At 58.6% G+C, this 17,569-nt stretch overlaps 1 protein-coding gene across 1 annotated transcript in view; it reads right to left on the bottom strand.

Moving 5' to 3' along the window:
- Positions 1–13,021, bottom strand: part of Chd5 (chromodomain helicase DNA binding protein 5) — a 38,492-nt gene extending 25,471 nt beyond the window's left edge. The window contains exons 1-8 of the mRNA XM_033767400.1: positions 13,001–13,021; positions 12,047–12,095; positions 11,765–11,892; positions 6,012–6,191; positions 3,742–3,860; positions 3,162–3,400; positions 1,311–1,435; positions 507–630 (exon numbers count right to left, since the gene is read on the bottom strand). Coding sequence (XP_033623291.1) covers positions 507–630; positions 1,311–1,435; positions 3,162–3,400; positions 3,742–3,860; positions 6,012–6,191; positions 11,765–11,892; positions 12,047–12,095; positions 13,001–13,021 — 985 coding nt within the window. The remainder of the gene's footprint in view (positions 1–506; positions 631–1,310; positions 1,436–3,161; positions 3,401–3,741; positions 3,861–6,011; positions 6,192–11,764; positions 11,893–12,046; positions 12,096–13,000) is intronic.
- Positions 13,022–17,569: the final 4,548 nt, after the last annotated feature.

The raw sequence follows: 17,569 nt of genomic DNA, 5'->3' as shown, positions 1-17,569 counted from the left end.
GACAGGTGAGTAGATGGGTGGACAGGTGGGCAGGTGGGTGGAATAAATGTTGGAGAATGGCTAAAGCAGTCAAAGAATGAAGAGATGGACAGAAGATGGATAAAGGAAGGAGGGAAAGGTAGGAGAGTGGGGGAATGAACAGAAAAAACAAATACGTGTAGATAAATGCATGGCTAGAAGAATAAAAGGCAGGAGGGCAAGAGAGAAAAGGATGGCAGTGGGGAATGAGGGGACAGAGGGTGTTGGGTGGGCTGGAGAGAGGGCCGCTGGATGGGTGGACAGCAGCTGAATTTAAGTGCTTCCTTCTCTATTCCCACCCTCCCTGGGTGGTTCCTTCTTTCTTCCTCCCAGTGACAGGACACCCTCCTGACAGTACAGATGGGGCTGCTCAGGGAGCCCAGGCAGCTAGCTCAGGCAGCTGGCCCGGCTGCAGTCAGGCATGGTGTCCGCCCACCCCCTTTCCCCAGGGGAGGCTCCGCCCACCAAGGACCCTCAGGGAGCCCTACTCCGCTTCTTCTTGCGCCTCCTCTTGCTCCTCTTGCCCAGGGCTGCAGAGCACTCAGAGCGCACGGAGGAGCTGTGGACGCTGGCACTGTCCAAGTCCGACTCCTCCCGCTCGTCCTCCTCACTCTGCAGGAAGGGAGGGGCCTGTGAGCCAGACCAGGCGGGGCTCATCCCAGGGCCCTGGAGGCCTGGGTGGTGTGTGGTGGGGCAGGGCCAGAGAGGGCTCTGGGGACAGTGAACCCTGGAGTCCCCCTCGCCCCCCAGGCCACAGCCCAGGCCTGGCTGATGCCACCTCACGCTACTGCCCAGGCGCTGCCCTGCCTCCTGCCGAACTCCTATACTCCCTTCAGGGAGCAGGGCCAGAGATCCCTCCAGAGTCTCCCCAGATCTCTCCTTGGCTGGACCCACAGGACATCACCAGCTCCCTCTCGGTGGCCGGGCCACCACAGCTCAGCGCTGAGCTGGCATGTAGTAGGTGTTTATCAAATGCCTGCTGAGTGGAACTGCGCTGCTGGGCTCCCTCCAGAGCATCCTACATCATGCCAGGCCCCTTGAGGACCCTGAAGGACCCACTGACTCTGCCGCCTTCCACTACATGGAGCTGCAGCTGTAGGCTGGACAGAGACCTGGCCAGAGTCTAAGCTGGAGGCTCCCTGGAAGGATGAGGTCTACAGCCTTAGCCAGACCCCAGGGAATAGGCCCAGCAGGCCACAGGAGAGTGGAGAGGACCTGCCCCGGCAGGCTTGGGAGAATGAGCTCCCTGGTCAGCTGTTGTCATCCCCACATGTGTGTGCACACCCTCTCACCGAGGAGCCTTTCTTCCTCTTGTTGCTGATCCCTCCGAAGCGGAACTTGAGCCCAGCCACCTTCTTGCCCTTCCCCTTCTTCTTCCCATCTTTGGAGCCTTTGATCTTCTTCCTCACTCCAGGCCCTGAGAAGCAAGGGTCTCAATTACCAGTGACAGCCACTGCCACCATCCCTTCCCCAAGCCCTCGCAGTAGCCGGTGAGGAGTCAGTCATTCCCACCACAAGCCCTTTCCAGACAACATGACAGGGCCGAGAGGTGAAGTCCTTGGGGAAAACCAGAGACCAAGCTGCCCTGGGTCTGCCTGCCCTGGCCACCATGCGGTCCCTTCAGCACAAACACCTGGACTGCTGGCCACACTGTCCCCACCCAAGCCTCCACGCTGGCAGGTCCATGGAGGGCACAATGCACACCTATGGTCCCTGAGTGGGCCCTGGAAGGCCAACCAGGCTCCCCAGGCCCAGGTTGTCCAGGTACCACCTGTGGGCACTACCCAAAGAGGATGACACCCCACTCAGTACCCTGTCCTGCTGCTGCCAGGATGAGCAGGGCAGAAGGGGCCTGGTCTGGGGATCCACACCGTGCACAGGTGGCCTTGCCCCAGGACTCACTCTGGGCCACACAAGGACACAGGGCTGGGGGCCCAGCTGTGCCTTCAGTGGCGCCACAGAAAATCGATCTCAATGTTTCAAGCTTTTGTTAAAGGCAGCTCAGGGAATCAGTGGCTCAGCAGCCAGAGCCCAAGAGAAAATGAGAAAGTAAGGAAGCTGACAGGCGGGTGATGGGCCAGGCCCTGCCTGAGTTCCAGTGACCAGGATGGAGCAGAACGGGCATGGGGTTCTGGCCCATGTCACTCACCCACCAGGTCCCTAAGACCTGGCCCAGAAGTGCCAGAGACAGCATCTTGTATCATCCCAGAAACCAAAGCAACTTGGGGTGCAGAACTCTCTAAGCCCTCATCACAACCCAGATCAGCTCCAGGGAAGGCTGACACCACCAGAGATAGCCCTGGGCAGAGTGATGTCCCCAAGCCTCCCCAGCTATTCCCCTCCCCTGAGCACACACACCCAGCAGCCATGGAAGTGGACCTGGATGTCTTCCAGGCCTCCCTGTAAAGTAGCCCTGGCGCTGCCAACTCTGCTCCAAACTCTTGTACACAGGGTCCCAGAGTCAGAAGGCAGGGACTTGATCTTTGGGCCACCCCTTGGTCTTAAAGAAGGACCCAGAATATACAGTGAGCCCAGATGAGAGGGGTTGATGGGCTCACCTGGGGCTGCCTCCAACTTAAAGCCCCAGGCTGGGACATCTACCCCACAAGTCTCCCCTGTCCTTGCCCAGGTGTAGCTGGCCTGCTGGGCTGCCTGGTCCATGCCTCCTAGAGCTCTGCCCACATCATCTCTGTCTGTTTGGGTTTTTATTTTGTTTTGTTTTGGTACCGGGGATCAAACTCAGGACCTTGTACTTGCAAGGCAGGTGTGGTGCCACTGAGCTAAATCCCAGGCCTGTCTGTCTATTTTTGAGACAGGTTCTCGCTATGTAGTTGAGGCTGGCCTTGTACTCATTCTGTAACCCAAGCTGGCCTCCAAGTCTCTGCAATCTTCCTGCCTCAGCCTCCCAACTGCTGGGATCATAGCTGTGCACCACCATGCCGGGCTGCATGACCTCTACTATTGCCCCTGCCCCAGAAGGCAGGCAGAGCAGAAAACAAAGCCAGCACTGCAGCACTGCTGAGAAAGGGCACACAGGCCTGGGTCCTTGATGTGCAACACCAGGTGCCCCTGGCTGCCCTGTCTGCCCTGCATCTGCTCCCACGGGGCTCGGAGGGCTCAATGCCCACTGCCCACAGCCTTACCTTTGCCCTCTTTGGTCTTGGCCTTGCGGATGGGCACAGGCTGGGGCACCTGCTGCGGGCTGATGGCCAGTGGTGGTGCGATGGTGACCGTCTCTACAGCCGCCGCCACGGCCGCCGCCGCCGCCACCGCAGAGCTGCCCTTGAAGGGGTTGTTGGCGCTGAATTCCCGCCACTTGGCCCCCAAGACAGTCATCATTTTGGACATGGGGATCTTCGGGTTCTTCTTGGCAATGAGCGGCCTGTGGGAGCAGAGGCGAGTGGTGAGGGCAGTGCTCATTCCTTCCCCACCCCTGTAGAGTGTGGCACTAGCCTCAGGCCCCTGGTTAGAGAAAGCTGAGGCCAGGCTGCCCCACAAATGCTCCCAGCTCCCTCTTTGTAGGTGCGATTTTCTAAGTGGTTTGAAGATTCAGGACCAGAGAGGACTGCAGCAGGCCACCCATGGGGACAGGGAAGAGACCTGAGGCCCATCAAGGATGAACCCTTCCCCCCAGGACCCAGGCAGGTCAGGAATCGGGCTGACTACACTCCAGGGAGGTGGTCAAGTTAGCACTCTGTCCCCGTGCCCTGGCCAGCCACACACCGGAGGAACTGGCTGAAGGCCTTGTAGTTGGTCAGTGTGTGGTAGTCCTCCTCTGAGAACAGGTAGTCCACATCGTCGAGGCCCCACTCGGCCATAAGCTGCCCCGAGGACTTGGGCTCCTGGGAAAGACAGGGCCAGAGGTGCAATCAGAGGAGGGGCCCTGGCCGATACTCCACCCACAGGGTCCCTGCCTGGTATGCAACTTCGGCCTGGCTTACAGTCTCACCAGTGCCTGAGCCGGTAAGGCACTCCAGATGCCAGTTCATGGGCTCAGGGAGGTCCCAGGTGCCCAGAGGCCCAGAACAGGAAGGCCAGGGAACTGCAGGAGATGAGGCCAGAGCCCAGCCCAGGCCCCTGGGTGATGGCGCTGCTGAACCCAGGCCCCAGGCAAGAGGAATGGTGCTCTCTCCATGGAGGAAAACTTGAGAGTTTGGGTGGGGGGGCGTCCGTGGGGAGGAAGCTGCTGAGGGGTTGCTAAGGTGGCTGAGGAGAAATGAGGCCTCCCCAGGGACTCAGAGCAGTCCTCAGGTCCCCCAAGAGGACAGGGCTGGGTTCTGAGGGCAGGAAGATCCAGGGCAGGACATGGGATAGTGGCCCAGCCAGGGGCCAACCTGAGAGGTCCCTTGGCCACTACCTCACTTTCCAGATAGGGCACGGAGACCAGGGCATCCCAGGGACACCCAGCGGGCCTCGAGGCCAAGTGAGCAGAGGATCAGATGCCCCTGGAGAGCTAGGGTCACACAGGGAGACACGGGAGGTGGGCACCAAGCAGCACAGGTGGCACAGGTGAAGAGAAGTTCGCGCAGGCACAGGAACTGGGACGTGCGGGCGTGTGGTAGGGGCTGATAGCGCCTGACGCAGCTGCCTTGCTCCCCACACCCTGCCTCTTGCAGGCGGCATGAGCTGCCCCATCCCGCTTGTGCTCCTGGGGAGCAGGCCCAGTCCAATCTCCTGCTCCGACATCCCCCCAACTGTTCTGTACCCACTCACTGCCACCCCACGCCTGAGCCTGAAGTAGCTCCCGCAAAGGCAGAGAAAGGGTGCAAAAAAACACCCCTGAGCTGCGTGCCACAGTGCATCCCTGTAATCCTGGCACTCTGGAGGGCTCAGGCAGAAGCAAAAGTTCAAGCCCTGCTTGGGCAACTTAGCAACATAGTGAGACCTTGTCTCAAAATAAAAGGAGTTGAGGGCCAGGGATTTAGCTCAGTGGTTACGGCACCTGCTTCGCAAGCACAAGGTCCAGAGTTCAATCCCCAGTACCAAAATAAATTAATAATTAAATAAGTTAAATAAAAGGGGTTGGGGATCCAGCTCTGGGTAAAGGCCCTAGGTTCAATCCCTAGGGCTGAAAAAAATTCCCAAATGGCAGCACTGGGCCCCACAGCCCAGAAGGCCCAGTGTCCCTCAGTTTTGGGGGCCCTGATCCACCTCCGCAGCCTAGGACTGGGAGCCAGGCCTTCTGCTCCCACAGGGAAGGCCATCCAGGAGAGGCTGTCTCCCCTGAGGCCGCCTGACTCCCCTGCAGGACAGCTTGGGAACTGGCTCTCCACAGCGTGGTGCTGCTCCCACTGGCGCCCACGTGCTCCTGCAGCACACACGAGGGTGACACCGTCACAGGTCACCCTGGGCTACACACTGACTTCCCTGTCCCCACCACAGACAACTCACGAAACCCCCATCCACACACCAGGGTGATCAGCACGCCTGTCTGGGCACCCTGTGATCACGCTCAGCACTGCAGTCCCACCACCCAGCCGCCCTGGCCTCAGTGCCCAGTCGTGCTCGGGGAGCAAGGTACCCCTAACCTTGGAGCTTTGCGCCCGCCACCCACAGTCCCCAAGCAGGACAGGGCCATCAGGTGACCCTAAAGCCTCAGCCCATTTCTCACTTCTTCCCACGTGCACGGGAAGACCCCTGTCCCCACGGAGGCCTGCAGAGGCCCCTTCTGACTCTATCACTGCCTGATTTTCCCAAACTGGTCCAAGCAAGAGGCTCCTGATGGGAAGCCTGGTCTCACACTACCTGTCACTCTCCTGGGAAACAGGTGCGCCCCGTGGAGCCCAGCCAGGACATGAGCAAGATGCTGAGCGCCTCCCTCCACCTGACCAAGGATTTTTCACTGGCTGTGTCAACATCCACACGCACATGCATGCGCACACACACTCACTCACCCTCGTGTCCCCGTGTTGGGAAAGGTCTCCTTAGAGGGTAGAGGACCCGGCTGTGCTTCCATCAGCGCCAAGGCTCTGCAGCCTGGCCCCAGCTGTTACCTTTAAGCATCCATCGTCATTGTCATCCTCATCTTCGTCCTTCTTTTTCCGCTTGGCTTTTTTCTCCTTCTTGTCCTTGAGTTTCTTCTTCTTCTTCTTGTTAGGAGAGTAGTCGCTCCCTTCACTCTCTGACTTCTCCTCCTGATCCTCGTCGTTGTCCGACAGCTCGTCATTGCTCCCCTAGAAAAGGAGGACACAGGCTGACAAGAGGCTCCATGCGAACCTGGGTACTGGGCAGCAGTGACCTGGCCCAGAGGGTTGGTGCACAGTTGGGACCAGTCACCCATTCACAGTCCAGTGAGAGGGGCCACCCCAAGCCAGCAATGGTGCTGTCCCCAGGGAACGGCAGAGTGTGGGTGAGGCGAAACTCTCGGAGACCCAGGCATGGCCCAGGGCAGCTCCAGTCACGGCCAGGCTGCGTGATGGAGCTGCAGCTCGGGAGCTCAGGGTACAGGACGTGAGGTCCAGAGTCAACATCCAAAATGCACAGGAAAACCCCAGAGCAGTGCAGTCGCTCCCCAGATTCACACTCACTGGGCTGCAGCCCTGAAGCTCTCTGCTCATGTGGCATCCTGTGCAACCTTGCAGATCAAGGGAAGCCTGGAATTAATGGCAGGTGCCACTCACCCTCTCATCTCCACTGGCCTGCTCCCCCAAGGCTGCCAGGGCAGAAGCCCACCTTCCAGATACCCTCAAGCCAAAGGCTTCAAGAGGAAACAAGGTAATTCAGGTGGCTCTTAAACTCAGTTTCTCTTAGTTTCCTTTCTCTGCAGGCAGAAAATGGCCCATTTATATGGAGATAAGGGCATTTACAGCCAGAGGGTCCCCACCAGAAAGGGTCTGCCTCTCTCCGAAAGCAGTTTCCTCCCAGCCTTTCCAGACAGGTGGACAGCGCTTCTGGGCTCCTCGGCTTCAGTCAGGGGAGGCTCACACTGCTGCTGCAGTTTACCTGCACACTCAAATGGGGTTCACCGCTCCATGATTGCTGTGAACTGTTCTCAAGGTGAGCAAAGAGAAGATGGGAAGAGATGGAGAGAAAACTGGAGAGATGAAAAATGAGCTCAGGAAACAGCAGTGGGAGAGAGGCAGGCATTGGACAGGAGAGGCAGAAGGAGGGAGAGAGAGGTAGACATGGGGTGGAGGAGGGGCAGAGGTCTGCCTGGAAGAGGGCATCTCTGCCCTTTCAGCCACACTCAGAGCCAAGAAAAGGCTCTGGACAGGAGAGTTGGTGCAGGGGTACAGGGTCCCTGAGATCCAACTGGGAGGGCCCCACCCACCCACATGCGCACTGCACCACCTGGCTCTCCTGCCTCAAAGCTCACAAACCTCCATCCATTAATTGCCAAGTCAGAGGCAAAGGCAACTTCCAGGAGCAGGGCTTGATGGCTTTTCTGGAATCTTGGTGTGCCCCAGAATACTGACTCAGCCACAGGGTGCACTAGGGGCAGCTCCCAGCCCTGACTGCCGCCTGAGCCTGGCTGAGGCAGAACCCTGCTCCCAGGGTCTGGGGAAGGTGAGGGTCAGACAATGACATCCTCTTCCTCTGCGGGTGTCAGAGCCCAGGCAGCTTCGAAGGACCTCCGAGGAGGCACGTGCAGCCCCCCGCCCCCACCCCAGTGAAGGGAAGGATGGGAGGGAGAGGCCACTGGCTCTTCAGCACCACGGACAGAGGCCATGGGCCTGCCTGGGGAGGGGACCTCGGCTGCCTAAGGATGGACCACAGACCAACCAGGGATGAGGCCAGAGAGCCCAGGGATGAGGCCAGGGAGCCCTGTCCCTTGCTAGTCTGGGACTTAAGCAGGTGACCACAGCAACCCAAACCCCAGCTGCCTCATGTCTTGACATTTCATTTAAGCCTTGCTCAAACAGAGGCCATGGGCCTGCCTGGGGAGGGGACCTCGGCTGCCTAAGGATGGACCACAGACCAACCAGGGATGAGGCCAGAGAGCCCAGGGATGAGGCCAGGGAGCCCTGTCCCTTGCTAGTCTGGGACTTAAGCAGGTGACCACAGCAACCCAAACCCCAGCTGCCTCATGTCTTGACATTTCATTTAAGCCTTGCTCAAAGACAGGGGCACAATGGACCTGGCCAGGCCAGAGCCGTCTGACACCAGCAGGCCCTGCTCAAGCACCGGATGCACTTCTTCTCCTGGGACCCAGGACAATCTCCACTCTGCTTGGAGGAAACTGACTAGCCCCAATGCTCTTGCTTCTGCCCACCGGGACTGGGCTTGAGCCATCCCCACAGGGGAACCTGTGACTGGGCATGATGGGATGCTGCTGGGGTGAGAGCAGGGGAGGGAGGGGCCAGGGATGCACCTGATAGGAAGTGGGCACTGACTCAACCCAAGGTGCAGGAGCGTGAGGAGCGGCCGGCAGGGCCCAGAGGGAGGCACAGAGGAGGAGGGAACTGCACTGTCAGCAGGAACAGCAGCCTGTGCACACGCGGGCAGCAGCCTGGAGGGGCCTGCCCAGCATGCTCCAGAGAGCTGAGCAAGACAGCAGCAGGTCGGGAAGGGAGAGGAGAGCAGGCCTGTGCCCCTCAGTGGCCTCCTGGCAACCACCACTGGGGATGCAGCAAGACTTCGGCCTCTCTGCACGGAGGACAAGGAACCGCTTGAAGGGAGGCTCTGGCCTCTCAGGCTCCTGGCCCTGGCCCTTCACTAAGCCTATCTGGCCTCCCCCAAGTGAAGCCCATATGGTCCGAACCACCACCACCTCATCCTACACTGGGCTGGCTGAGGGGCTGCAGAGCTTGTTCAGCTGGGCCTCCTTCCTCTCTCCAAAACCTTTCCCTGAAGAGCAAGGGCCAAGAGGAAAATACATAGAGATGGTTCTGAAAGCAGCTGGCCATGACCCATCAGCAGGACCTGGAGGGCAGACTATCGGCGCCCAAAGGGAAGAAAGGCCAAGCCCAGCAGCACACATCTGTCATCCCAGCCACTCGAGAAACTGAGGCAGGAGACCAGCCTGGGCAGCTTGGTGAGACACTGTCTCAAAATGAAAAGTGCCTGGGATGTAGCTCAGCACTAGAGGGCCCTTAGATTCCATGCCCAGTACCAAAAAGAAAGGAAAAATGACCAAGGACCAGAAGGGGACTGTTCAATAACCTGAAACTTACAAGGGGTTATAACCACAACCCCTCAGGGGAGGAGGCCTGGGCACAGACCAGTAATTCCCTCGGATCTGGTGTCCAATAATCAGCCTCACTGTGGGCTGTGACACTCTGCTGACAGCCAGGCCTCTGACCTTGTCATCGTCCTTTGGCTGCTGCAGGCCTGGACGTGACCCTGGGGAATGTGCCACGGGCTGGAAGAGGACGCTAGAGCTCTGGAATCTCTCCCAAAGCACCCTGGACTCTGAACCCTGTGGGGGGGCACTCTGAGCCCCCTTTGCGCCCACCAAGGACCAGCTCGCCAGCAACAGCTCTGGGGACCTGGGTGGGCCAGCCCCACCGCCTCCTCCTTCCCCCTCCACAGATGTTTCTGGATCAAGGCTTCCCATCTCCTCTCCCCACCCCCTCCACATGCATCTCATCTGCCCAAAAAGGACGCATTTGAACTCTAAGGGAGGGCTGGGCGAGCTGGTCATCCTCAGTTTGGGGTCCTTCAAGATTGAGAGGGAAAAAAGAAAGAATGAAATATGAGCCTTCCCATTCACGAGTGTTATAAACAGTTATAATTTAGCACTGAATAATTGGTTGCTATGGTAACCACTGCAGTACAGGTTGAAATCATTTCTCCCTCCTGCGCTCGGGTCTGACAAGAAGCTTCATCTACATATGCTCAGGTTCCGGCTGCAGCCCGGGTATTTTATGTAAATCAGAATCCATGACTTACTGTCTGCCACCCCCAAACTGATGCTCAGGACCCACCAGTCACATCTTGGGGTCACCCGGCTGCAGACAGAAAGGGCAAAGGGGTACAATTTGCTTGTCTGTGGTGTGGATCCTGATCTGCGGGGGAAGAATCCCAGATCCTCTGGACACAGCACACTGTGGACCCCCTGAGATCCAACAGCCATCAGAGCCAGGATTTCAGGGAGGCAAGGAGGGCAGCACCTCAGCCCTCCTGTGGGCCCCAGCCCACCCCAAGCTCTGCCCCTTTTAAGCACTAGTGCACATCTCAACAGAGAACAAGGGGGCAAGGAGGATGGAGGGGTGGGGAGGGAGATGGGGGGATGTGGTGGGAGGGAGAAGAGAGATTAACTGGGCAGAGACCAGGCTCAGGCCAGAGAGAAACTGCACAAGACTGCAGACAGTCAAGGGTGAGAAAAACGGTACAGAGGCAAGAACAAAAACATGTCTCCAAGAAAGAAAATTTGGGCCAGCTGAGAAAAGGAGGAGCCCTTGGCAGTCATGAGACAGGCAGAGACCTGCCTTCCCCAGCCTGGCCTCTGAGGCCACCCTAACCTGGCACCTCCCACCGAGGACTCTGTCCAGACACCACCCACTCCCAGCCTCCTTCCTGGCCAGGGCCACTGCCCAAGCTACACCCAGCAGGGAGGAGGAAAAAGCCAGCTCTGCCTGGGTGGGGCTCCCACAGGCACCTGTGCACCCTGCAGGGGCTGCTTGAGAAACCCCAGGCCAGGTGGGGTCACCTCTTGGCCTGGCCTCCCCACCAGGTTCCTGGAACTGCTTGAGGGAAAACTGAGAGGCTGGGCAGGGGGCTCCTTCAGGAAGCCCTTGTCCAAGGCATGAGACATCTCGGGGCTAGGGGCAATGGTGGCCACTGATTATGTCACAGCCCACACCTGAAGGTCAAAGCGCTTGCATCCCAGGGCCTTCCACTGGAAACATGGTGAAGAGGCAGGCCACACGTGACCCCTGGCAAGGTCACCCCAAGCCTGCAGAGCTGCGTGGAGGACTAGAGATGGCACCCCAAAGCCCATCAGAAAACAGGCAGGGGTGTCTGGGTCCAGTTGCAAGCAGAGAGGATATGACCCCCACTCCCCACCTGTGGCCCATGATCACCAACCCACCCCACCTGTTTCCAGGGTCAATCCTGAGGAGAAAATGCTACATGCACATTCACACACATGCACACACGAGCAGTCACACACACACACACACACACACACACACACACACACACACACCCCAATCCTGAGTCACAACCTCTCCCACCTGGAATCACTGAGACTCAGAAAGAAAAGGACAAGGATAAGGAAGGCCAGGCTCAGGGCTGCACTGAGGTGCAGGTTTCCTGGCCTCCCCAGCACCCACAGCCTTCTCCAGCTTCCTTTATTATACAGGCTTCACTCAGAGGGATGGAGACTGCCATGGGGCAGCCAGGGAGATGCACAGTGACAGGGTCCAGAGCCAGGGACACGGGGACAGCACCATCCACACAGCCCACAAGCAAGTGACTGTGAGCAGAGGGACCGCATGGCAGTGCCACTGTCCCAGCACAGGACAATCCTGGCGACGCAATGCAGTCAGGGTTGGTAACCGCAGTGCTCAGAGGAGGCTGAAGCAGGAAAGTAATACAAGGGCCAGCCTGGGCTCAAAATAGTGAGGGTTGGGGGTGTAGCTTAACAGCACAGGGTCCTGCATTCAACTGATCCCCTCTACTGCAAGACAGAGGGAAGGGTGGAGGGGAGAAGGAAGGAAAGAAAAGGAAGGAAGGGAGGAAGAGAGGAAAGGAGGAAAATGGGACGTGCCATTTCCGCCGCTGAAAATCACTCGCACACAAGGCTTGACTGCAAACCGGTCTCCCAGGTCTTTCTGCGGCGCCCGCCCACCCTTGCCCTCACCTCTTTCTTCTTCCGCTTCCCCTTGGACTTGCTGTCCTTCAGCTTCTTCGCTTTCTTCTTCTTGGGGAGGCTCACAGGCTCAGTAGGGAAAAAGTCATCGAAGCCTTCAAGACCGCCATCTTCTTCTTCTGGAAGAGCCGGAGGGAGGAGTTACCCACACTTCGCCCCATCACGAATGAGGCACAAAGCCAGAGGGGCCCCCATGCACAGCCACAGCCACTGCGTCCTCCTGGACCCAGTGCAGACAGCCAGCTGGCGTCCAGGACATGATAGTCACCTCACCTCTCCCAGCCTTTCCTACCCTACTCTGCAAGATGCTGCAGCAAAGCAGCTGAACCCCACAATCAGGCGTCAGCAGGGCTCCCAGAGAAGCAGCCCCGCCCCGTAAGCCACACAGCACCTCTCTCTGGCCACGGAGGCCACCCCAAGTGACACCACGCGCTAGGGTCAGAGGAGGGGCTCAGCCGTGTGCCATGACAAGACCCCTTCCGGGAGACTGCACCACACCATGCCCGACGGGGAGTACTCCCCACCACCACAGCACAGGACAGGACTCCAGGCCCAGCCAGCCAGGCACCAGACAAAGGCACTCTGGAGAGCTGCCGCACCCGACACACTGCCAGGAGATTCCTTCACTCGCTCCTGGGCTGGGAAGGCTGAGAGGGAGCAGGCTGGCCTGGGGAGCTGGGAAGCTGTCAGCTGGCCCACAGTGGCTGGGCCACCCTGCTCACTTCCAACTTGAGGGACTCCTGTGTGTAGGGGACATGCAGGCTGGGGCCTGACCCCAGCCCAGGATGCCAAGCAGAAGGTGCAGCCCACAAAGGGTCCTCTTGGGGTACACGGAGCCCAGACACATCACTCAGAGATGTGTCCACCCACGAGGGGGAAGACAAGGGAGCTGGAACTGGCCTGTCCTCGGCCCCTCCAGTGTGCTGTGAGGGGCTGGGGGATCTTGGGGGGCAGCAGGGAGGCAGCAGGCCACCGGGAAGGGCACTCAGAGGCTGAGCAGCACCAGTGCACTGCCTCACCGACCCCAGCCAGTGACCCTAAGGAGAGGGGTCCCGGGCTTCCCAAGGGACGTCCATTCAGAGAGGGGCCCCGCCAGCGTTGTTACAATTCTGCTCCTTCAACCTAGTGGCCGGCCGTGGGTGTCGCACAGTGCAGACTACAGGCAGCAGACACAACAGGCACCCACGTGGAGATGTGCGTGCCCAGGACACATCCAATGTTCCTCACGTGCTCCTTGACAGTGCCCATGCCGGCCCAGACCCCAGACCTGCCCCCAGGGACAGACCATGGCTGCAGCTCTGGCCACACACCCTGCTCCCAGAAGACACTGGGGCTCTGGGGGTCAGAAAGGGGTCTCTCCCACCCTTGCATCCCAGACCGTAGGGCAAAGTGGCATCATGGACTGCCCGGCATCCCTTGGCCTTGGGCTCCGTCTAGGCAGCAAGGCCTGTCTTGCCCGGGGCCTCCAGGAGTGCACAGGACCCTGCCCATCTGGAGAGGGGGCCAGAGGGGTGTGTCCTGCCTGGCAGACAGGGACACGATGGCCTCAGCAGGGCTCCAGCACACAGACTGACTAGGGCTGCCCCAGAGTTGGCCTGATGCCAGGGGTGGCTGAGATTGTTCAAGCCAGCTGGCTGTGTTACCCCAAGAGTCATTCCGGAGCGGAGGAGACTGGCAGCAGCAGTCAGGGCTAGCAAGGAGCTGGGTGGCCAACAGGACACCAGTCCTCACCTGTCCACTGCCTGGGCTGCACAGCCAGGGAGGGCAGAGCCACCCCACCCCAGCTGATGCCGTTATGTAACAGCTCTGGGCTGATGCAACACTGGGGGGCCTCCCTCCTCCCCTTCCTCTGGGCTGTGCCCCCCCCAACCAGCAGGGGTCTGTAGACAGGAAGCCAGCCCAGCACACAGTCCCTGACTGACCACCTGACCCACCAGGAGAGCATACCGAGCAGAAGGGAACCTGCACAGAGGCCCGGGGTGGCCCAGTGTGGGGAGTAGGGTGTTCGTACCAACCCGACCCACTCCAGATGGGTCCTTGTCCGTGGACAGCCCCTCCTCCACTCCGAGGCCCTAGCAGCCATGGCCATCTGCCTGGTAAACCCCCTCCAGGAAGGTTCCAGAACAGGCCCCGAGGGTGGGGACAGGGCCCTTCCTGTCCACACATGGCCTTGGTGGCCCTGAGGACACCTTGAGGACACCACCACCCACACTCTCCATGGAGCCAGCCCCTGACCCGTCTACCCTCTCTGCCCCTTTCTCCTTCCAAAATAGGCCCTAAACCTCTTAAGACCAGGCCTGGGACTGGCCATGGGAGCAGCCTCACCTCACCTGAGCCCCTGTTCTGTACTTGGGAGCCCTGCTGTACTCCTCACCACCAACAGCAGTGGCAGGGCAGAGGGGTGAGGGGCTCCCCGCTGCCCTTCTGGCCTGCCCTGCCCTGCCTGCCGTCGAGGGCCAGGGGACCTGCCGCCGAGGGCCAGAGGACCTGCCACAGCTTCCTCCTAAACCCATCCAGCTCCTGCACACCCTCTGGTCCGCCCCTCAGGACTCTCCCCACCCTCCAGTGGTGCTGCACAGTTGCTACCCACATGCTGCCTCACTCAGTGCCACCCACTGAGCCTGGCAGACAGGACTGTGCTCCCAGCAGGGCACCCTGGCACTGTCATCCCAGCACTCTTGAAGGCTGAGGCAGGAGGGTCAACAGCTCAAACCCTAGCAACTTAGTGAGGCCCTGGGATGTAGCTCAGCACGAAGGCCCTGGGTATCCTCAGGAACAAAACCAAAACAAAACAAGACAAAGCTAGCACTCCACACACATGTGAGGTGGATACAGGCTCACAGATACCCATCCACTGCCCTGATCTCAGTTTGGCAGCTGGCAGGTGGCGATGCCACATCTGAACCCAGGCAAGCAGCTTCCACCACCCTGAGAGGTCTCTTCCTGCGCCGGCCCCCAGATGTCAGATCCTTGGGCCCCACCCTGGGGACACAGAGGTGAGGAGCCCAGCACTGGTCCACACCCTCACACTCAGGGTTCCACCCAGCAGGCCCAGCCCTGCCTCCCTGGGAAGGGACGGTGGCTGCGCCAGGAAGCAGCTGCCAAACAGTTGCAAAAAGAAAAGCATGTAACTGTGGAGAGAAAAACAAGGCCAGCCATCTGATTCGTGGTGGTCAAAGGATATGGGGGGCCGAGCCAGGAACAGGGCGGGAGCTCGGTGGCCAGGACAGTCCCGGCACAGCACCTACCTGAGCTCCTGGGGCAGGAAACAAGTATACCTGGCATCACCAGGACAGGGGGGTGACACAGGGCTTCCAGACACCACCCTCCCAGGGTGAGGTGACCCCACAGGTCCCTTCCTGGCCAGGACTCTCACTTCATCTGTAAACTGGGCGTCAGACTGTGACCTTTCTCTGGGTCAGTGGAGAGAATTAGAAACTAAAGAAGTCAGAGGCTGTGCCCAGGAGGAGCTCAGAGTGTGGGCTGGAGGAGGGCAGCAGCACCCTGGGGGGTTGGGGGGCTCTGGCTTGGAATTGTGGGGCCCGGAGTGCTGGTTTAGGGGGAACCTGGACCAGAGTTGCCTTAGACTTTGCCCCTCCCCCACATCTCGGCCTGTGCTGGCGAAGCAGCACCCACCCAAGGGGTGATTAATAATTTATTTATGACATTTAACAAAACCCAGACATCACCTCACTGGCGTCTCATCAAAAGAAAGTATGGAGAGGGAGGGGAGGGGGCAGAGCAAGTGCTAGGGCCTAGGGATGTGGTGCAGGGCTGGGCAGGCAGGGAGAGCTGCCACGCAGGCCCAGGGCATGGGCAGCAGGCAGAAAGGCCAGGAGCAGTGGGCATGGGGACAGTTCTGGAGATGCGGGGAGGGATGTGGACAAAAGAGAGACAGAGACATCAGAAAGACTGAGAAAAAGAGCTAGAGAGGGACAGAGTGAGAGAAAGACAGGGAGGGACTGGGAGATAGAGACAGGGCCACAGCCACGAAGAAGAAAGTTGCAAGGGTTTTCTGCAGAAAAGCTCCAGAAAGTTGAGATACCATGCAGTGTGTTCAGTACGTGGCTCAGAGATACTTAAGGAAATTTGTGTTGGGTGGGTGGATGGTGACAGACGGAAGGACAGAGGTAGAGGGATAGGTGGATGGATGGGCAGATGAGGTGACAGATGAGTTTATACATGGTAGACAAACGGCTGCTGGGTAGACAGGTGGATGGACAGATGGATGGTAAACAAATGGGTGGACAGAGGAGTTGACACACAGATGGCAGATAATGGGTGGAAGGTGGATGGACGACAGGTGATAAGCCGATGGATGGATGGTGAGTAGTGACCAGCTGGTTGGTTTTCTGGTAGATAGGTAGGTGTTTGGGTGGACAAGTGGATGCATGGATGGAGGGACGAGTAGCTGGGTGGGGAATTGAATGGACTGATGAAATAAGCCCTGAACCTTGGTCTTCGATCAACTTGGAAGGAGAATGTAGAAGCCACTGGCCAAGGCACTGGGGAAAATGTGCTTGTTCCATGTCACCCTCCTCCCAGAAAGGGCATTAAAATAAGGCTCCCTGGAAATCTGTTTCAAGCCCATGCTTCTCAAAAGGTCAAGGGGGCTGAGGCAGGAGGAATGCCTAGAGTTCAACGCCAGCCTGAACTACATATCGAGACTCTGTCTCAAAAATAAAATAAAATAACAATAAAAAAGAGCAGAGCTGAATTTTGAGGCCTCCTCCAGCTGTCTTCCCCCACCATCAACCACCTCAGTACTGGGGATCGAACTCAGGACCTCGTTTGCGAGGCAGGCACAGTGCCACTGAGCTAAATCCCCAGCCCTTTCAGCTAACTCTTAAATGCTCTCTTTGACCAGCCCTCTCCACTGCCACAAGATTTGAGAGCCTCATCCCTGAGTCAGAAGAGGGGGGCACCCATCCCACTTCCTCTGTGGGGCCGCTCACCCACCCGCCACAGGCAAAAGAGATGGTCAAGATGGCAGGAAACAAGGTGACCTAGAGGCAAGTGAGAGCCACTCCAAAGAGGAGTGGAATCCAAAGAAAAGATGTGACTGGTGACAAGTCCAACACTGGACTTAGAAATCAGCTTGGCAGCTCCTCCAGCCACAAACAGGTACACCCGGAGCCAGCCAGCTACAAGCCGATGGGGGCCACTGCCACAGGCCTGGGCCCCACGCTGCAGAGGGGCCCGGATGAGGGTTAGAGGGCCAGCAGCACTTACGGGAGGCAGCAGCCTGGCTGGGCTGCTACCATATCCAGGACCCTAGGGTCCCGTACCCGAGACACAGCCATCCGTGGGCACCCTGGGCTCTAGGGGCAGGGCAAGGCAGGTGAACAAAGGCATCCCACTGGAGGAGAAGGCCACCAACACAGAAGCAGGCAAAACATTCCAGAAGGCAGAAGTGCTGTCAAGAAAAGCCAGACTTGGTGGCACTTGCCTGTGATCTCAGCACTCTGGGAGGCTGAGGCAGGAGGATGAAAAGTTTCAGCCCAAACCAAGCAACTCAGTGACAAAGAGATCCTGTCTCAAAAAATGAAAAGGGGGGGGGCAGGAATTTAGCTCAGTGGTGCCACTGCCTGTTCAAACCCCAGTACCAAAAAAAGAAAGAAAAAGAAAAAGGGCTGGGCATGTAGCTCAGTGCAAAGGCCCTGGGTTCAATCCCTAATACCATAAGAATTAATAAATTAATTAATTAAACTCTCAAAATACTTGAGGTATAGCACAGTAAAAGGCTCTGACTTCGATTCCCAGTACCACCCCCCCAAAAGGAATTTGTAATTACAA

Source organism: Fukomys damarensis, unplaced genomic scaffold (assembly GCF_012274545.1).
Source record: "Fukomys damarensis isolate Sample0158 unplaced genomic scaffold, DMR_v1.0_HiC HiC_scaffold_23, whole genome shotgun sequence".
Taxonomy (NCBI): domain Eukaryota; kingdom Metazoa; phylum Chordata; class Mammalia; order Rodentia; family Bathyergidae; genus Fukomys; species Fukomys damarensis.
Note: the sequence above shows the minus strand (reverse complement) of the source record. Positions and strands in the feature narration are given on the sequence as shown.